This window comes from Bactrocera neohumeralis, chromosome 5, assembly GCF_024586455.1.
Source record: "Bactrocera neohumeralis isolate Rockhampton chromosome 5, APGP_CSIRO_Bneo_wtdbg2-racon-allhic-juicebox.fasta_v2, whole genome shotgun sequence".
NCBI lineage: Eukaryota > Metazoa > Arthropoda > Insecta > Diptera > Tephritidae > Bactrocera > Bactrocera neohumeralis.
Window position 1 is genome coordinate 43,312,708 of NC_065922.1, and position 19,972 is coordinate 43,332,679.

The 19,972-nt window shown below is 35.8% G+C and overlaps 3 protein-coding genes across 3 annotated transcripts; 1 reads left to right on the forward strand and 2 right to left on the reverse strand.

The window, feature by feature from the left end:
• Positions 1-46: 46 nt before the first annotated feature.
• On the reverse strand, positions 47-437 carry LOC126758468 (cuticle protein 12.5-like). Its single transcript, XM_050472734.1, has 2 exons — positions 432-437; positions 47-367 (listed from the first exon to the last, which is right to left on the reverse strand). The coding sequence occupies exons 1-2, from the start codon at positions 435-437 to the stop codon at positions 47-49; spliced, it is 327 nt and encodes a 108-aa protein (XP_050328691.1).
• A 3,782-nt stretch (positions 438-4,219) lies between these two features.
• LOC126759284 (cuticle protein 19.8-like) lies at positions 4,220-17,370 on the forward strand. Its single transcript, XM_050474019.1, has 5 exons — positions 4,220-4,256; positions 4,324-4,620; positions 8,807-8,998; positions 11,006-11,321; positions 17,135-17,370. The coding sequence occupies exons 1-5, from the start codon at positions 4,251-4,253 to the stop codon at positions 17,368-17,370; spliced, it is 1,047 nt and encodes a 348-aa protein (XP_050329976.1). The 5' UTR covers positions 4,220-4,250.
• Positions 8,830-9,245, reverse strand: LOC126760590 (cuticle protein 16.5-like). The gene is made up of 2 exons (XM_050476335.1): positions 9,214-9,245; positions 8,830-9,146 (listed from the first exon to the last, which is right to left on the reverse strand). The coding sequence occupies exons 1-2, from the start codon at positions 9,217-9,219 to the stop codon at positions 8,856-8,858; spliced, it is 297 nt and encodes a 98-aa protein (XP_050332292.1). The 5' UTR covers positions 9,220-9,245; the 3' UTR covers positions 8,830-8,855.
• Positions 17,371-19,972: the final 2,602 nt, after the last annotated feature.

Consider the following 19,972-nt stretch of genomic DNA (forward strand, 5'->3'; position numbering starts at 1 on the left):
AATTAGTTTCGGTTATATGTCATTTATTCACTTTTTTGTCAACAGTTTACTTCTTCTTCAACAAAGTGGACACCAAGGGAGCGGAGTAGGTGACTGGTGCAACAGGAGCTACCGCAGCGACACGGGCAACTGGAGCGCTGTAGACAGCAGGGGCAGCAACATGGGAGTAAGTGGCCACAGCGGGGGCGGAGTAAGCGGCGTGTGAGTAGGTGGCGACGGCAGGAGCAGCATAGGTGGAGTAAGCGGCATAAGGAGCTGCGGCGTAGGTGGCATAGGCGGGCACAGCAGCGGCGGAGTAAGTCAAAGGAGCCACCAAACCAGGATTGGCCTGAGCGACGGCGAAGAGGAGAGCCAAGCAAATGAGGAACTGCAAATAATAAAGTGATGTTATCAAATGGTAATCAAATATAAAAAGCTTTTGTTGAACTTACTTTCATTTTGTTATAGTTTGTTGTTAATCGACTGCGGTGAGTTAACTGATATCAACTATCACTCAACGGCAATTATTTATACGAAAATGTACAATAATTCTCTGCGTCAGCGTGAAGCAGAAAAGTCAGAAAGTTGGACGAATATTCTACAGAAAAAGGCATTTGCGCACCGGTATTTGATCACTCGTTATTTGTCAACTTCTATCACTGCAGTTGATCAGCTTCAAACGTACATTTCAACGCGACATATTGCTATTGCTGTTCTTGTTTTTTTTCATTTTTCAATCGGTTGTTTGTGATTATATCGTAAGAGCTTAGCTATTTCCCTACATGTGTCGCGGATTTGAGTTTTTGCAGACTTCTATCTGTGTGATTGCTCGCGTCAATGTTCCGGATAGCGAACGCGGATGTGTCGTGCCGTTTGTGATTTCGAACAATTGAAAATTCTTCTAACAAATATCTTTTTGACAATGTTTTGTCTCCCACACATGAACCCAACCGGTCTGATAATCCCTCGAACGTATCAAATGCTTGTGCTTACCGACATGCTCTCGATTAGGGCTAAACAATGCGCATGCGCATGTATTTACGATCACATACACACACATACATGCACGAAATTATAAAAGTTTTTTGTTGAGTGCCCAGAGCGCTGACGGCGCGAGTACGCCTATCAAAATAATGACAAGCATAAAGCGCGTAATGTGTGCGCAGACGCATTGCACACATTTGTATTGTAGTTGTATATATTTACACTTGTATGTATGTATGTGTTTTTTTTATTTTTGATTTCTTCGATTGTCAATAAATCGTTTATGAATCTCGAATGTAGCTGGTAAATAATCAGGTAAATGACTTTTAACTATTCGTGTTGTTGTTGTTGTGGTATAAACAAATTAATGCGATTTAATTGATAACTGGCTTCCAGCACAAAAACTCTGTTGAACTGCACTAAGTAATTCAAGGGTAAAAGCTAATTGTGTAGATTAATATCAATTGTTGTTGTAATAATGAAAAAATTAATAGAAGTAATCAGCTAATAATTTTTAATAAATTTGAGATTAAAACAGAAAAATTGGATATATAAAATGGTCACGTGAGCTCATTTCTTTTAGGTTAATAACATTTTTAATTTGGATCATATTCCGTTGTTATTACAAATATGACTATTTAATATATGAGCTGCAATAGGTCGCAGCAATGGTTATTTCTCTTTTTTATTTTTCATTATTTTCAAGAATTAAAAACTCATGAAAAAATATGGCAACCTTGTTAAAAGGACTCTTCCATTTAGTCTCACTATAATTTTACACATTCTGACCAACTCGAATGATTTAAACGGGTATATTGGGGGGGAAAGAAATGGACGGACTGATTGAATTCATTTTGACATTGCCCCGGTATACTCGAGAATATATTTTGAAGCAGTTTTTTTGTATAATAATACTCACTGACTTGCCATATATGTATGTATGGAATAAAGCTTGCTGGAAGAATGAAATTCATTATAAGAAGTATATGGGAGTTGGAGGTAGTATTGACTCGATTTTATCTTTTTTTTCCAATGGTAAATACTATTATAAATAAATATCTACTAATAAAATGTTCCCTGGAGTTCGTTAAGGTACCTCACATATAATCGCCAATCATATGGAGTAAAATCTGTCGGATATTCGAAAATCCTGATATTAGTTATATGGGGTATAGGTTGAGTTTTCGCGCAATTGTAATGTTAGGCACAAATATACATATACTGTTATGAGTAAAATACATATTCCCTGGAATTTTCATTGAAATAACTCAAATATTGGCCAATATATCCAGTATAAGGTCATCTGAAAGTTCGAAAATCTTTATATTACCTATTTGAGGGCGCAGGGAAGTATTGACCCGATTCAACCTATTTTTGACACACAGAGCGGAATTTCACTTGTATATCTAAACCATTGAACGATATTATCGGGCAAAAGCAACTATAGGTACTGGGGTCGGAATATTCGGGTCACACAACATTTGAATCTGTGCCTATCAAATTTATGTAAGATTTGCCGCCTACTAAACCAAACTTGCGCAAAAATTGCTTCCAACAAGATGGCGTTACATGACATGCAGCCAACGAAACAATAAATCTATTGAAGGAAACTCTTTGTGACCTCCAATATCGCGTGATTTAACATCGCTGGACCATTTTTTTTATTTTACCATTCGAAGTCGTATATTTGTATATTCTAATGTTCCCTGGGTTTCATTAAGGTGCCTCACATACCATCCCAATGATATGGAAATCTTGTTGTTAGTTATATGGGAACTAGCTCAAGTTTTTGACCAATTTTATCCATTTTAGGTGCAAAGATACTAGACTGATATGAGTAAAACACGCTCACTCCATTTTATTAAGATAACTAATATATTGACCGATATATTCGCTTCAATCCATTTTAGACATCAGGAACGAATTTTCTCTGAATTTCAATTATTATTCGTATATCTCGCATATAGATCGATATTTTCTGTAAAAAGTAATCTTGGATACAGGTGTTCGCATTGAACAATTTTTGACCACTGTCTGGTATAGTTCAAAGGCTATACATACCATACTTCAAATATGCTAAGTTTAATTTCGTTATATTAATTGCCTCTTCATTTGTATATCGTAAAGTGAAAGAATCAAAAGGAATTTATAATTTTTTTTTTATAGAAAGTAGGAGCGTTTGTAGTCCGATGTCGTCCATTTTCACAATGTGACATAGGAGTGTGTAAAAGTTTTAATTTTAATTTTTAACAGTACCGTTATAAGGAAAGTATAAGGAGTTATAACGCGATTTCATTCATTTTCACCCTGTTGCCCACTTTTTCAAATTTTTTCCCACATATCTTTAGCTTTTATTAATGATCATAGACTTACTTAGTTCTGTTAATACCTTTTACTGCGTACTATAAATATTTATATTAAAATCAATCTGATTATCTCGAATGTTTTATAGTATATGTGATATGTGCCAAATTTTGATTTACAAGCTGCGTTCCAAAGTAAACAGGTCTTAAAAAAAACAGAACAAATGGTTTTTTCGGCACGGTGCCATATCAGGTGAATACGAAGAGTGGTTAATGGTTAAAATGTGATTTTTGGTCAAATAATCGGTCACAAGCGTCGATCGATGGGACAGCGTATTATCGTGCAACAAACGTCAACTTTCATCTTCGCAATATTCGGGCCGAATATGTCGAAGACGGCACACTAAACGCTTCAAAACTTCAAAACTACCGCATTAACGTTTTGGCGTCTTACATTTTTGAATTTTCTTTATTACATTTAAAGAAATATGTTAGAAAATAGTATAATGCTCTTCCAAAATACAGCAATTTAACCATCCCCCTTCTTTGATATCCGGCAGTCGGCTTCGTGGAATATGCTCGTATTTCGAAATAAATATAAAAATCCGTGCTTATATAGTATTCGCGATTTGAAAGAAAAATATATTTCTTTATTTGATGATGTACATACAATATATGTATGTGCTTAGGTATTATTCTCTTTTCCAAAAACAATTCACAACCATTAGTGGGCAAGCAAGAACTGTACAGTGAACAGTTGTTAATTTCATCATGTTCAAGTGGAGAAAAACGAGTACGTAGACGCACACACAGACACCACATTAAAAAATATTTGGGTGGCAATTGAACTTCATGTATCGCAAACAAGATTTATTTCCTTACAATTCTCATCAACGAAAATTTGCTATAAATTGCTCATTCTGAGTTTTGAATGTCATTAGTTCAGTATCAGCTGTTAACAAAGCACAAACAAACTACAACAAAATGAAAGTAAGCAATCCACACATCCTTCCAATATTTCTTTATATATTTATAACATTCCATAACTCTTTTCCAGTTCCTTATCTGCTTGGCTCTCCTCTTCGCCGTCGCCCAGGCTAACCCCGGTATCGTGGCACCTTTGACCTACTCGGCTGTGCCCACCGTAGCCACCTATGCTGCATCCCCATATGCCTACAGCGCTTATGCCGCACCTGCCGTTGCCACCTACTCACACGCCGCTTACTCCGCCCCAGCTGTGGCCACTTACTCGCACGTTGCTGCTCCAGCTGTGTACAGCGCTCCAGTCGCCCGTGTGGCCGCGGTCGCCCCCGTTGCATACTCTGCTCCAGTCGTCTCAACTCTGTTGAAGAAATAGAGGACTTTGTTTTTTGGATTTTTCTAAATAATGCTTTTTGTTGATGGACCTGTGAATAAATGTTGATTAAGTTGTAAATTTATATGAACGTGTATTTTTATTACCTCCACCAACAAAATACACATTTACGCAAGGTTATAATACATCAATTGAAAAGTTCCCTGCCCACCATGGTAAAACATATTTTTGTTTTGCAAAACTCTTTTTTTCTATTCAACATAATTCCCTTCAAAGGTGATATACTAATTATCTTATTACTACTTTTGGATACCATTTTTGTAAGACGATTTATCCTTTGCTTCTAAATAGGCCTTAATTTCGTCGATCATCTCTTCATTCGAAAAATTATTTCGAAAAGGAAATAGTCGCGGGGGCCATATCTGGAGAATACGATGAAGCAGTTCGAATCCCAATTCATGAATTTTTGTCTTCGTTTTCACTGACTTGTGACACGGTGCAATGTCATGGTGAAACAGCATTTTTTTCTTCAAATGAAATAGTTTTTCAACGATTTCGGCCTTAAAGCTTTCCAATAATGATAGTAATATTTGCTGTTGATAGTCCTTCCTTTTTCAGGTAGTCAATAAAAATTATTCCATGCGCACTCCACACGTCATGACCTTGCCAGCCGACTTTTGAGGTTTTCTGTAGAGTATCTGTTATCTCAACTTCATTTTACGGTCATCCAAAATTGGTTTGTGATCTCTTTTGATGTTTTCGTCGGCAATAACTTCTTTTGGACGTCTAAACTTAGCATATCAATGCTTGATGGTTGATTTTCCTGGTGGAGAGTCCGAATAATTTTCGTCAAGCTAAACCTTGACCAAATTTTGAAAATGATAATCGTTTGTTTTTATGAGGGAAAAGCATCAAAACCCGGAGTTTGGAACCCAACCTATGCCTAACTCATGTACATGTCATGGAACAACTTTACTTCATGGTACAGAAAAAGACATTTAAGTCTCTTAATCTTGTAAGAAAAGTGTAAGTGTAAATTTAAAATCTTCCCTTAAGAGGCTACTGAAAAAATAAATCGCACTAACGTCATAATGGAATTGGAACAGATATCTTCTAAAGCATCCACACCCACTCAGTATTTAGGTTAGGTGAAAATTCAGTTTCCCACGTCGTGTGTTTATCCCTGAACACATGAGTGGGTCCATCAGCTTTTGGTTAAGGTTTTCCTCCGTTCTTAACACATTGTGAAACTCTCAGTTCTCTCATTTCTTCACACGTAGGCGGCTCTAACAGCTGGATTAGTCGTACATATTCGACCCCCTGAATGTCAATGGGCGGCTCGCTGGCCGGCTTACTCGGATTGTAGAAAGATTTTTCTTAGTATACACTCCTCGAATGATATTAAGGGCCTCTTTGTAGGTCTAGCCTTTTTGACCTATTTGTATTCATTATTGGATCGGAAATTCGTTGTGCTTATAAAGTTTAAGCGTAGTTTCTTCAAACAATTTTAATATGATTTTAAGAAATTTTATATCACTGTCTGTAGGGAGGGGTTCTGAGACATAAGTTTACGAATTGTTAACGAGAAATGATGAAGTAACGCTTTACCCTCCATTAAATCATAGGATAAAAAAATTTAGATTAAGCAACCTATATTTGTTGATTAGTTGATTACCTTGTTTAGTTTTTCAATTAACTAATTCAAACTTTAGGCTTTATAAGCTGTCTCAGTGTTTGTGGTGGTAATTCCCACAGTGTCACAGATAACTAATACTTCTTATATAGTATATTCATACTACTATGATCAAATTGAAAGGTGAATTTTTAATTTATACTTCCTGTGTTTTTCGAATCGGTAAATGTTTTTTTCTGTAAGTTCGTAGTGCTGCTAGTGACATCTTTGCTAAATTTCACGTAAAAATTTTCATTAGTATTTGAGATACACGACGTTTTGTGAGGCTCTAAAAGTGAACTCTTCGATTTTTACTGTGTCTGAATTTATTGAACAAAGAAGTACGATAATGCACCATCTCATACTGCATTGGTTATTCGTGATCATTTCGCCACATTTTCAACTAATATCGTGCCTCAACCATCGCATTCGCCTGATTTACCTTCGTGTAACTTCTGGCTATTCAGCAAACTCACATGACCACTACGAGAACACGTTTTGACTCAATTGAGAATATAAAAGCTGAATCGAAGACGACTCTGATGAAGGATTCTTCCAAGTGCTATGATAACTGAAAAATTCGTTGGCATAAGTGCAGTACAGCGGAAGAGGATTACTTTGAAGGAGATGAAATGGATAAAATTCACCTTTCAATTTGATCACAGTAGTAGTATCCCCGCCGCTACTCTCTGAATGTTACAAGCTTCACAGAAAACTTAATACACCGGATCAGGGTAGAAACTGCACATGTTATTTCCACAAAATTTGTTTCTAATTTATCAATTACTACTTCTTAAACTTACAGAAAACCCAAATTTTTGTTTTCTAGGTTAGTTTTCTGAATCAGCAACTGTTTAGAGACTTCGCATATTTTACAGTTTTGTCAGAACCGTGCCAAAATTAAAAAGACACTACTTTTGGAAAAACAAACAGTTGGCTGAACGACGTTAAAGTCAGCGTATGGCCGGGTTTGGTTTGATATACCATAAACCAACATGCTTTCAATCATATATTTATTAGGGTAAGAAATATGCAAAAAAACATCGATTTTCTCAAACCCCAAAGACACAGAGTAGGGCTCTTAAAATAACTCGAAAACCAATTAGTAAATTGAAAACGTTCGTATGAATATTGAGTGATTAATATTATTCGAATATTCGTAACATTGCACAGTGGTTCGGTTTGTATGAAGCCGCGGTCATAAATACTTCCCGTGAGTTAGCGCTATGAAATTTTACCAAAAATATATCAAATATGCATAAGTAAAAACAAAAATTGTTCATCGGACGACTACGTCTTATAGCTAACATAGCACAGTAATCGCACCTACATATATGGTAATGAGGCTTAAAAATACTTCTTATCGTAGCGGACCACCAATACCTTAAAAAGGCGTTGAAAAAATACTTAAGAAATTGGGAAAGTGGCTAATATGATTTTTAATTAAATTATTTCCCCATCCAATCCGCATGCTTCGCCTGCAAGAGTAATATCATACCCAAAAATCCTGTAGGAAAAGGACAAAGTATAAATTAATTTAATAAAGAGTGTTCCTTGTAGGGTAATATTAAGTACCCAGTATGTATATATACATGCTGGATCATGCAAGGATTTAAAGACATTTTAGTAAAAAAACATCAATTTTATTTTCCGCTTTCCGCCAACGCCATTGAAATCATATATACAAGCATATTTTTTATAGCGAGGAACTAATAAATCATATATTTTATAATATTGTTAAATGTAATCTAATCATCATAACGACTTTTAATAATTAAAATTAATTCACCAAAATATTTGTATTAAAAATCAGTCATCAGCTGTATGCTATAATAGTCTGATCTGTACAGAATATTCGGATATTGTAACGTTGTCTTTGGCAATAACCTAATCCGATTCGGAGAGCAAATAAAGCAATTTTATATACATGAACTTGAGTATTATAAAAATATTTCTTCATATCCTTCGACTATTTACTACTTATACTCATCTACTAACCGAAAAAAAATAGATCTTTTAATTTTAGATAAATCCATCGTTTTTTATGATGACCACCACGAGGAGGTGTTTTTCGGCGAAATTTTTTACGTAAAATTCACAAAATATTATCAAAATGTTGCTCATGAATATGATCTAAAATATATTCACTCATTTATTATATAAAAATTAAGTGGTGAGATTGACATTTTTTCGGCCGTCAAAGTAGTACCTAGTTTAGATTTTAAACGAACTACTTCAAAATCCTTAGTTAATCTCATTTTATTTTTTAAGATTTTTAGGCTTTACGCTGAGGCAGCTTTTGAGGTCGTAATTAACACACTGTCTTAGATAATTAATACTTTTAATATGTACATATGTACATACATATATACATAAGTGTTATATAATAACTATGAAACTATCAGAAAACTAAACGTCCATTCTTATCGCAACTACTAACAGATCTAAATATGATATATTTCCGAGAGTATTTTTCAACGCAAATAATAAAAAATATATTTTTCTACATATATACAAGTATATGTATATCACTTAATCAACATTTATTCACAGGTCCATCAACAAAAAACATTATTTAGAAAAATTCAAAAAACAAAGTCCTCTATTTCTTCAACAGAGTTGAGACGACTGGAGCAGAGTATGCAACAGGGGCGACCGCAGCAACACGAGCAACTGGAGCGCTGTACACAGCTGGAGCAGCAACGTGCGAGTAAGTGGCCACAGCTGGGGCGGAGTAAGCGGCGTGTGAGTAGGTGGCAACGGCAGGTGCGGCGTAGGCATATGGGGATGCAGCATAGGTGGCTACGGTGGGCACAGCCGAGTAGGTCAAAGGTGCCACGATACCGGGGTTAGCCTGGGCGACGGCGAAGAGGAGAGCCAAGCAGATAAGGAACTGGAAAAGAGTTATGGAATGTTATAAATATATAAAGAAATATTGGAAGGATGTGTGGATTGCTTACTTTCATTTTGTTGTAGTTTGTTTGTGCTTTGTTAACAGCTGATACTGAACTAATGACATTCAAAACTCAGAATGAGCAATTTATAGCAAATTTTCGTTGCTGAGAATTGTAAGGAAATAAATCTTGTTTGCGGTACAAGAAGTTCAATTGTCACTTATGGCTTAGACTAAACATTAAATTGAAGTGTGGTGTCTGTATGTATGTGTAATTAGAGTATGTGTGTATTAGATTTTTCATAAGCAAACTTAATAAGCTCAATAATGATAGTTTGTTGTGGGTACATTTTAATTGTTTACTTATGATTTTGAATTATGAATGGTAAATAGAAGAATTCAAACATTATCAGTATGTCAATACCTTTTTTAAGTTTTCAAAGCTAACAATTTTCGTAATGAAAGAGCATTTTATAATGTTGTTTTAATAGCTCTTTTATGCCTGTATAAATATTTCATTACGGTTTTGTAAATTTTCGGGAGCAATTTTTTATGGGTTCTTAACTTATTTCGTTCTAAAAAGTTAAGCAAAGAAATCGTTTGACCTTTGACTGGAATAAGAATATAAATTATTGTTTTATATGATAGCAATTTAATTTTATTGGTTGTCGAAAAAGTTTTTTCGCATTTCTAGTCAAATTTCTACTTATTTTATTTGTATATATACCTATAAATTAATAAACAAATATGTAACATTTTGGTCGATCACTTTTTGCCATTTTTCCGCCAGAGACATTATTCCATCAGTGTAAAATTTTGATCAGTGTAAATCGAAATTTCGAAATTTCCAGAATGGAAGCGTGCGAACCATTGTTGCGCTACACCAACTGATAATCCACGGCGAAACTTATAAAAAGTTATTGCGTGAAAATGTTCGTTGTGATTTAAGTTTTTAGCCAAGAAGAGTATTTTAAGTTACTGTAAGCAATACAAACAGCGCTCGTATATCAATACTTTCTGAGTTTGTATAACACAAAAAATGTCAAAAGTTGCGAGTTGTTAGATTACAACTCTAGAGTTGCCAAACCTCGATAAAAATATAAAAGCAACCTACGAAATAACATATTTTGCATACCGAATTTTATTAATATTTATTCCAACTGGGAAAACCGAAAATATTGTTTGTCATCGTGTAATAATATAAAAAATTAAATCAAAGAGAAAAATAATTAATTGTTTTTGTTATCGTAATGTATTTGGAGAAATATACATTATTTATAAATTTTTAAGAATTATTGCGAACACAACACATACAAACACAAATATGCAATCATTTTGTAATATCATCATGCCATGAAGGTATGTACATACATAGGTAATAATGACACCGTGAAAAATTGAACAACATAACTTTCCATTGAACTTTCGTATAAGTATTTGTATGTATTGAGAAATTTTGCCACAATTGAAACCGGTATGTTTATGTCGAACTCTAACAAGCCACACACACACAGAAATACATGTGGTACTATGTATGTACGTTTACCATATATTTGTATCAAAAAATGTGTAAACCAGAGCTTACAGCTTGGAAATATTGTAGGCGTGTGCTCTTATTAACCATTCTATCCGAATTTAATGCTAAACCACCAAAAGTCGGGTTCTAGCGTGGCAAAATTTTGCTATAAAATATGCTCGCAGAATCGTAATTGATATCAGTTAACTCACAGCAGTCAATTAACAGCAACCTCTAACAAAATGAAAGTAAGTGTACTCTACAAGAAGTCTGCCAATTTATTTCAATCGGATTGAAGTTGTAATGTAAACAATTTATAACTCCTTTTCTTCTTTTCTTACAGTTCCTCATCTGCTTGGCTCTCCTCTTCGCCGTCGCTCAGGCCAATCCCGGTTTGGTGGCTCCTTTGACTTACTCCGCCGCTGCTGTGCCCGCCTATACCACCTATGCCGCCGCTCCCTATGCCGCCGCTCCTTATGCCGCTTACTCCACCTATGCTGCTCCTGCTGTCGCCACCTACTCACACGCCGCTTACTCCGCCCCCGCTGTGGCCACTTACTCTCATGTTGCTGCCCCTGCTGTCTACAGCGCTCCAGTCGCCTCAGTAGCTTCAGTGGCTCCAGTTGCTCCAGTCACCTACTCCGCTCCCTTGGTGTCCACTTTGTTGAAGAAGAAGTAAACAGTTGACGAATGTGCATTGTAAAGGATATTGTTGCAATAAATTATAAAGCGAAAAGAAAATCATAAAATTTTGTTGTTCTTGTCTACACTTTTCCATAGTTGGTAAAAAAATTTAGTTTTCAACCCGTAAATTTTATTTTTACTACGTAATTTCCACCAAGTTAATTTTTTTTTCGGTGGAATTATGCCACGTTTTATAATACTGGATCTTATTTGAACCCCTTTTTACGAAAATTAAGACATGCTTTTTGGAACTTTGCCCACATAGTTTCAGTAATTGATGTCCGAAAGTCAGAGTCAGAGTTTAGAGTCAAACCCAATAACCAAAAAATATATATTTACTTGTAAGACATGGTCACACAATCTTAGTCTGAAATTAAATATGGTTAAAAATCCACAATAGGCATGAAAGTCAATATACTGGGATACCGGAGCAAGCGAAATGCGATAAACTTCGTGAATTTTTTGAACCAAAAGTAATTAAGTCGAAAGTGTGTTGTCTTTTAACGAAGTTACAGATTTACCAAAATTACTTTATAAAGAAACTGTGAGACGACAACTATCTTATTCGATGTATGGAAGTTAGATACATTGAAAGAATACCATCTTACCATCTATTACATTCTCTCTAAATTTCTTTAAAGTATTTTCATAAGTGTATTTAATACACAGAAGGAAATGTGAGGAGAAGTTCTTAGTGCTAAATTAATTAATGGTAAAGCGTTATAATTTCAATTTATAATAACTGATCAATTATAAATCATCGGTTTGTATTTCAATTCTAAATAAAACCGTTATATGAGGGATGGAAGTGGTTATCATCCGATTTCACCTATTTCACGATGTCGCAAGATGTTGGCGAAGTGACTTTAGGAGTGCAAATTTAGGTAACATAGCTAAAATGGGATGGAAGACATATACATTATACCTATTAGGAGGCGGGGTCACAGGGAGTTCAACTCGTGTCGTCATCTTGATCATTTATATGAGAGCTGAGGTAGTTCGTGAATTGATATGGCACATCTTTTGCATTAAACTTTGGTATACTATATATGAATATACAATATATATGTATGTATGTATATTTCATTTTGGTATTCTCACCCAAAATAGTTCGAGCTGCAGAACTTAATAGAGAAGGTACCATCTTTTATAAGAGTGTACAGCTGCTGGCGTATGCCGACGATATTGATATCATCGGCCTCAACACCCGCGCCGTTAGTTCTGCTTTCTCCAGGCTGGACAAGAAAGCAAAACAAATGGGTCTGGCAGTGAACGAGGGCAAGACGAAATATCTCCTGTCATCAAACAAACAGTCGTCGCACTCGCGACTTGGCACTCACGTCACTGTTGACAGTCATAACTTTGAAGTTGTAGATAATTTCGTCTATTTAGGAACCAGTATTAACACCACCATCAATGTCAGCCTGGAAATCCAACGCAGGATAACTCTTGCCAACAGGTGCTACTTCGGACTGAGTAGGCAATTGAAAAGTAAAGTCCTCTCTCGACGAAAAAAAGCCAAACTCTATAAGTCGCTCATAATTCCCGTCCTGCTATATGGTGCAGAGGCTTGGACGATGTCAACAACTGATGAGTCGACGTTGCGAGTTTTCGAGAGAAAGGTTCTGCGAAAGATGTATGGTCCTTTGCGCGTTGGCCACGGCGAATATCGCATTCGATGGAACGATGAGCTGTGCCAGATATACGACGACATTGACATAGTTCAGCGAATTAAAAGACAGCGGCTACGCTGGCTAGGTCATGTTGTCCGAATGGACGAAAACACTCCAGCTCTGAAAGTATTCGACGCTGTACCCGCCGGGGGAAGCAGAGGAAGAGGAAGACCTCCACTCCGTTGGAAGGACCAAGTGGAGAAGGACCTGGCTACGCTTGGAATATCCAATTGGCGCCACGTAGCGAAAAGGAGAAACGACTGGCGCGCTGTTGTTAACTCGGCTATAATCGCGTAAGCGGTGTCTACGCTAATTAAGAAGAAGATTCTCACCCAAAATAGAGGCTCTCTCATTAAGAAGTCTCACAGATTGACCAATATATGTAGCGGATGTCTCAAAATCCATATAATAAGTATATGGAGACAAGGGGAAGATTTGCCTTGATTTCGTGCATATTAGGCAAGAGAATACACTGTCATTAAAAGGTATTCCTTCTGAATTAATTTGGTGTCTGTCATAAAAATAAGGATACTCAATACATAAACATATTTCAAATATTTCTGTCGAAAAATGTAATCACTCTCAACTTTTATAATTAGTTCGGCAAAAAAAATTTAAACTTCTTCGTCACAATTAATTGTACATCCATATGTATATAAAAGGTGTCCCAAAATCAAGATTGGCATTAAACAGAAAACACAGTTTTTATTCTTTCGATTGTAATTATTTTATTGAGTCATAAAATTCATGGGATGGGGTTATTTATGGAATAACTTAACGGGCAAATGGCCTCCACGGTTTTCCATATATATACGCACTCGTTTGTCGAAATTTTCCAGACTATTCTGCATAAATGTGGCTATTGATGGATGTGGTGTCATTGATGCAACGTTGGATATCCTCCTTTAAAGCACGCGTGGTTGTGATTAGTGGTGTTACTATAGATCTGTGATTTTAAATAACCCCATAAAAATTAATGAAATGGTGTTAAATAACATGATATAGGGCCAAATTCTGATCTCCAAAACGAGAGAATACACGACCTGGAAATGTCTCATGCAGTAATTGAAGTGTTTCACGGGCTGTATGACATATGGCACCGTCTTATTGCTCGACATATTGGTCACATCAATATCTTCCAATTTCGGCAAGAGGAACTGGGTTATATGTCGCGATATCGAGCACTAGTTACAGTCACTGCTTAACCAGCCTCATTTTCAAAATAGTCGGGTGTAATTATGCTGCCAGTCCAAAATACACACCAGACGGTGACTCGTTGTGGATGCATTTGCTTTTCGACAATCACATCTGGGTTCTCAGAACCTCAAAAGCCGCAATTTCAAACCCATCAAAATGAAAATGTGCTTAGGATGATTTTGCTTGAAATATCTTGGGGTTTTATAGTACATATAGTGCCCTATATATACTCGTACTAAGCCTAAACTGTCAGCTGTAGATTTATTTGTACACAAAATATATAAGTTAAATGCTTTAAAAATATAAATTTATTAACATAATATCCGATCCAGGAACAAAGCAGTTTCAGCAACAAAATAAAAACCATAAACAGCAACTCTATTTCAAAAGCGTAGAAACCACTGGGGCGCTATAGGCGACTCGTACAGCGGGAGCTACGGCAGCGACGCGTGCAATTGGAGCGCGGTATATGCTGACAGCAGGAGCTGCATAAGCTGAGTAAGCCGTGTATGGAGACGTAGCATAAGTTGCAACTCTGGGCACAGCCGAGTAAGTCAATGGAGCGACGATGCCAGGGTTAGCCTGGGCGACGGCGAAGAGCAGAGCCAAGCAGATGAGGAACTGTAAATTAGTACATAGGATATAAACACATTTTCAACATTGAGAGTAATATGCCATACTTACTTTCATTTTGTTGGAGTGCTTGTAGCTTGATTTGTTAGGTCCACAAATGCCTTGAAACAGATAGCTATTGAAGTTGAGAGTTGGAAATTTATAGCAAAACTGCAACCGTTTGCAATTTAAAAAATGCATCCATTTATTTTTTTAATTTACAATTTTTTTCTTTATAATTTTGATTTCCGCAGCCACACTAGACTACTATGGACGTGTAATTAAGACACATCTACTGATACATACATTTAGTATATTCGCAATTGTACTCCAAACACATCTAATCAAGCATTGCAAATTGCATTGGAATTTTTTGGCGGTTATTATGCTTAGTCATGCCCTTAACAATTTAATTATAACTAGACACGAGTTCTTCTTTATTCGCTAATCACATACTTATACATATATATATATACATATATATATATATATATATATATATATATATACATACATATATCTTTTCGATATCCATTGATTGCATGAAATCTAAATTAACTGTATCAACCTTTTCTTATCATTAATGATTACTATATGCTTTTTAAGGATCAAACAGAGTGAGAAATTGAAAAAAATAAAATAAAGACAATGTGGAATTTAAAATCGAAAAATTTAAATCGATATTTCAAATTGTTTTTGAATTACAGCCTTCAAAAGTGTAGCCACTAAGTTCAATCAGCTCCTTCAGTTTACCCTCGCGAGTTTTGTTCGAATCCACATTTTTATAATATGCTGTAGGGATTGCTGGGAGACAAATAATCCCATTACTACGCATATCAATTAAAACAATATTGTACAATGCTCCTTCATTACGAAAACAGTTTGCTCATTGAACACTTTTGAAAACTCAAAAAAGGTGTTGACGCACGGACAATGTTTGAATTCTTCTGTTTTCCATTCATGATTGAAAGTCATGAGTAAACAAGTAATAAGTAGCCACAACAAACTATCATTATTCAGTTTATTAGGCTTAATTATAAAAAATCTAATACACACATACTTACAGACACCACACTTAAATTTAATGTTTAGTCTAAGCCATAAGTGACAATTCTCAGCAGCGAAAATTTGCTATAAATTGCTCATTCTGAGCTTTGAATGTCATTAGTTCAGTATCAGCTGTTAACAAAGCACAAACAAACTACAACAAAATGAAAGTAAGCAATCCACACATCCCTCTAATATATATATCGGGTGATTTTTTAAGAGCTTGATAACTTTTTTTAAAAAAAAAACGCATAAAATTTGCAAAATCTCATCGGTTCTTTATTTGAAACGTTAGATTGGTTCATGACATTTACTTTTTGAAGATAATTTCATTTAAATGTTGACCGCGGCTGCGTCTTAGGTGGTCCATTCGGAAAGTCCAATTTTGGGCAACTTTTTCGAGCATTTCGGCCGGAATAGCCCGAATTTCTTCGGAAATGTTGTCTTCCAAAGCTGGAATAGTTGCTGGCTTATTTCTGTAGACTTTAGACTTGACGTAGCCCCACAAAAAATAGTCTAAAGGCGTTAAATCGCATCTTGGTGGCCAACTGCCCATGCATCCCGAAAAATGCACTGTTTGGTGTGGTTTGTACGCTGGTGGAATCATTGGACCGTATTTTTTCAAAGATGCTGTTGGACGCAACGTTACGGTGAATGGCGATCGCTATCGTTCGATGCTAACAAACTTTTTGTTGCCAAAAATGGAAGAACTGAACTTGGGTGACATGTGGTTTCAACAAGATGGCGCTACATGCCACACAGCTCGCGATTCTATGGCCATTTTGAGGGACAATTCATCTCAAGAAATGGACCCGTAAGTTGGCCACCAAGATCATGCGCTTTAACGCCTTTAGACTATTTTTGGTGGGGCTACGTCAAGTCTAAAGTCTACAGAAATAAGCCAGCAACTATTCCAGCTTTGGAAGACAACATTTCCGAAGAAATTCGGGCTATTCCGGCCGAAATGCTCGAAAAAGTTGCCCAAAATTGGACTTTCCGAATGGACCACCTAAGACGCAGCCGCGGTCAACATTTAAATGAAATTATCTTCAAAAAGTAAATGTCATGAACCAATCTAACGTTTCAAATAAAGAACCGATGAGATTTTGCAAATTTTATGCGTTTTTTTTAAAAAAGTTATCAAGCTCTTAAAAAATCACCCGATATATTTATAACACTTTATCATTTTTTCCAGTTCCTTATCTGCTTGGCTCTCCTATTCGCCGTCGCCCAGGCTAACCCCGGTATCGTGGCACCTTTGACCTACTCGGCTGTGCCCACCGTAGCCACCTATGCTGCATCCCCATATGCCTACAGCGCTTATGCCGCACCTGCCGTTGCCACCTACTCACACGCCGCTTACTCCGCCCCAGCTGTGGCCACTTACTCGCACGTTGCTGCTCCAGCTGTGTACGGCGCTCCAGTCGCCCGTGTTGCCGCGATCGCCCCCGTTGCATACTCTGCTCCAGTCGTCTCAACTCTGTTGAAGAAATAGAGGACTTTGTTTTTTGAATTTTTCTAAATAATGTTTTTTGTTGATGGACCTGTGAATAAATGTTGATTAAGTGATATATATATTTATAGAAAAATATATTTTTTATTATCTGCGTTAGAAAATTCTTACGGATTTATACCATATTTAGATCTGTTAGTAGTTGCGATAAGAATGGACGTTTAGTTTTCTGATAGTTTCATAGTTATTATATAATACTTATGTATATACATATGTATGTACATATGTACATATTCAAAGTATTAATTATAATATGAGATTAACTACGGATTTTGAAGTAGTTCGTTCAAAATCTAAACTGGGTACTACTTTGACGGCCATCATGGTCATCATCAAAAACGATGGATTTATCGAAAATTAAGAAATCTATTTTTTTCGGTTAGTAGATGAGTATAAGTAGTAAATAGTCGAAGGACTTAAAGAAAAAATATTTTTATAATACTCAAGTCCATGTAGAGAAAATTTCTTTATGTGACGAGATATCCCCCCAAAGCGGCTCAGGTTATTGCCAAAGACAACGTTACAACATCCAAATATTCCGTACAGATCAGACTACTATAGCATACAGCTTAAGAGTGATTTTTAATACAAATATTTTGGTGAATTAATTTTAATTATTAAAAGTCGTTATGATGATTAGATTACATTTAACAATATTATAAAATATATGATTTATTAGTTCCTCGCGATATAAATATGCTTGTATATATGATTTCAATGGCGTTGGCGGAAAGCGGAAAATAAAATGGATGTTTTTTACTAAAAAGTCTTTAAATCCTTTCTTGATCCAGCATATATATATACATACATACAGGGCACTTAATATTACCTTACAACGAACACCCTTTATTAAATTAATTTATAATTTGTCCTTTTCCTACAGAATTTTTGGGTATGATATTACTCTTGCGGGCGAAGCATGCGGATTGGATGGGGAAATAATTTAACTGCAAATCATATTAGCCACTTTTCCGATTTCATAAGTATTTTTTATCGCCTTATTTAAAGTATTGGTGGTCCGCTGCCATGAGAAGTATTTTTAAGCCTCATTACCATATATGTAGGTGCAATTACTGTGCTATGTTAGCTACACGACGTAGTCATCCGATGCGAGCCATTTTTGTTTTTACTTATGCATATTTGATATATTTTTGGTAAAAATTTCATAGCGCTAACTCACGGGAAGTATTTATGACCGCGGCTTCATACAAACCGAACCACTGTGCAATGTTACGAATATTCGAATAATATTAATCACTCAATATTCATACGAACGTTTTCAAATTACTAATTGGTTTTCGAGTTCTTTTAAGAGCCTTACTCTGTATCTTCGGGGTTTGAGAATATCGATGTTTTTTTTTGCATATTTCTTAGGCAATGATACCCTAATAAATATATGATTGAAAGCATGTTGGCTTATGATATATCGAGTACCAAACCCGGCCATATGCTGACTTTAACGTCGTTCAACCAACTTTTTGCTTTCCCAAAAGTAGTGTCTTTTTAATTTTAACACGCTTCTGACATGTGTAGTTATTTGCAATGCATCTCAGAGATAGCGGTAAGGCATATGGCTCTCTTAATATACATATTAATAGCGTTTTCTAAACGCAATAATTTAATTCAGGTTTGTTAAGCACAATATAATAGATATTGTAAATAATTTTATTTGAATTTTGTTGTTATTTCAACGAAAATTAAATATTTATATAAGGTTGCCGTATAATGAGGCAACATTTTCATCGAGAAAAGAAAGCGCTATAAATCATTTTATGCTATCTACCCTGAACAGGGTATATTAAGTTTTCTATGAAGCTTGTAACATCCAGATGGTAGTGGCGCAGATACTACTGTGATGAAATTAAAAGGTGAATTTTGTCCATTTCATCATTCCTTCAAAATAATCCTCTCCCGCTGCAATACACTTATGCTAACGAATTTTTCAGTCATCATAGCACTTGGAAAAATCCTCTGTCGAGATGGCCATCAGAGCCTTCTTCGATTCAGCTTCCATATCCTCAATTGAGTCAAAACGCCGGTGTTCTCGGTGTGGTCTTTTGAGTTTGCTGAACAGCCGAAGTTACACGAAGGTAAATCAGGCGAATGCGGTGGTTGAGGCACGATATTAGTTGAAAATGTGGCGAAATGACCATGAATTACCAATGCAGTATGAGATGGTGCATTATCGTACTTCTTTGTTCAATAAATTCAGACGTAGTAAAAATCGAAGAATTCACTTTTAGAGTCTCAGAAAACGACGCGTATCTCAAATACTAATGAAAATTTTGACGTGAAATTTAGCATAGATGTCACTAACAGTGCTGTCAACTTACAGAAAAAAAGTTGAACGATTCGAAAAATTAAATAAATAAAAAATTTGATCAGAGTAGTACATGATCAGCATGATCAGACGGGTCGATTCAGTATTTACGTGAACAAGTTCCTCAGTTTTAGAGATATCGATATGAAAAATTTCGCATGTCTTTTTCTCCAAAAGAATCTGCTAATATAGCATATATGTAGCTGTCATACAAACTGATCGATTAAAATCAAAATAAAGATCTTTTTATACCCTTTATGCCAT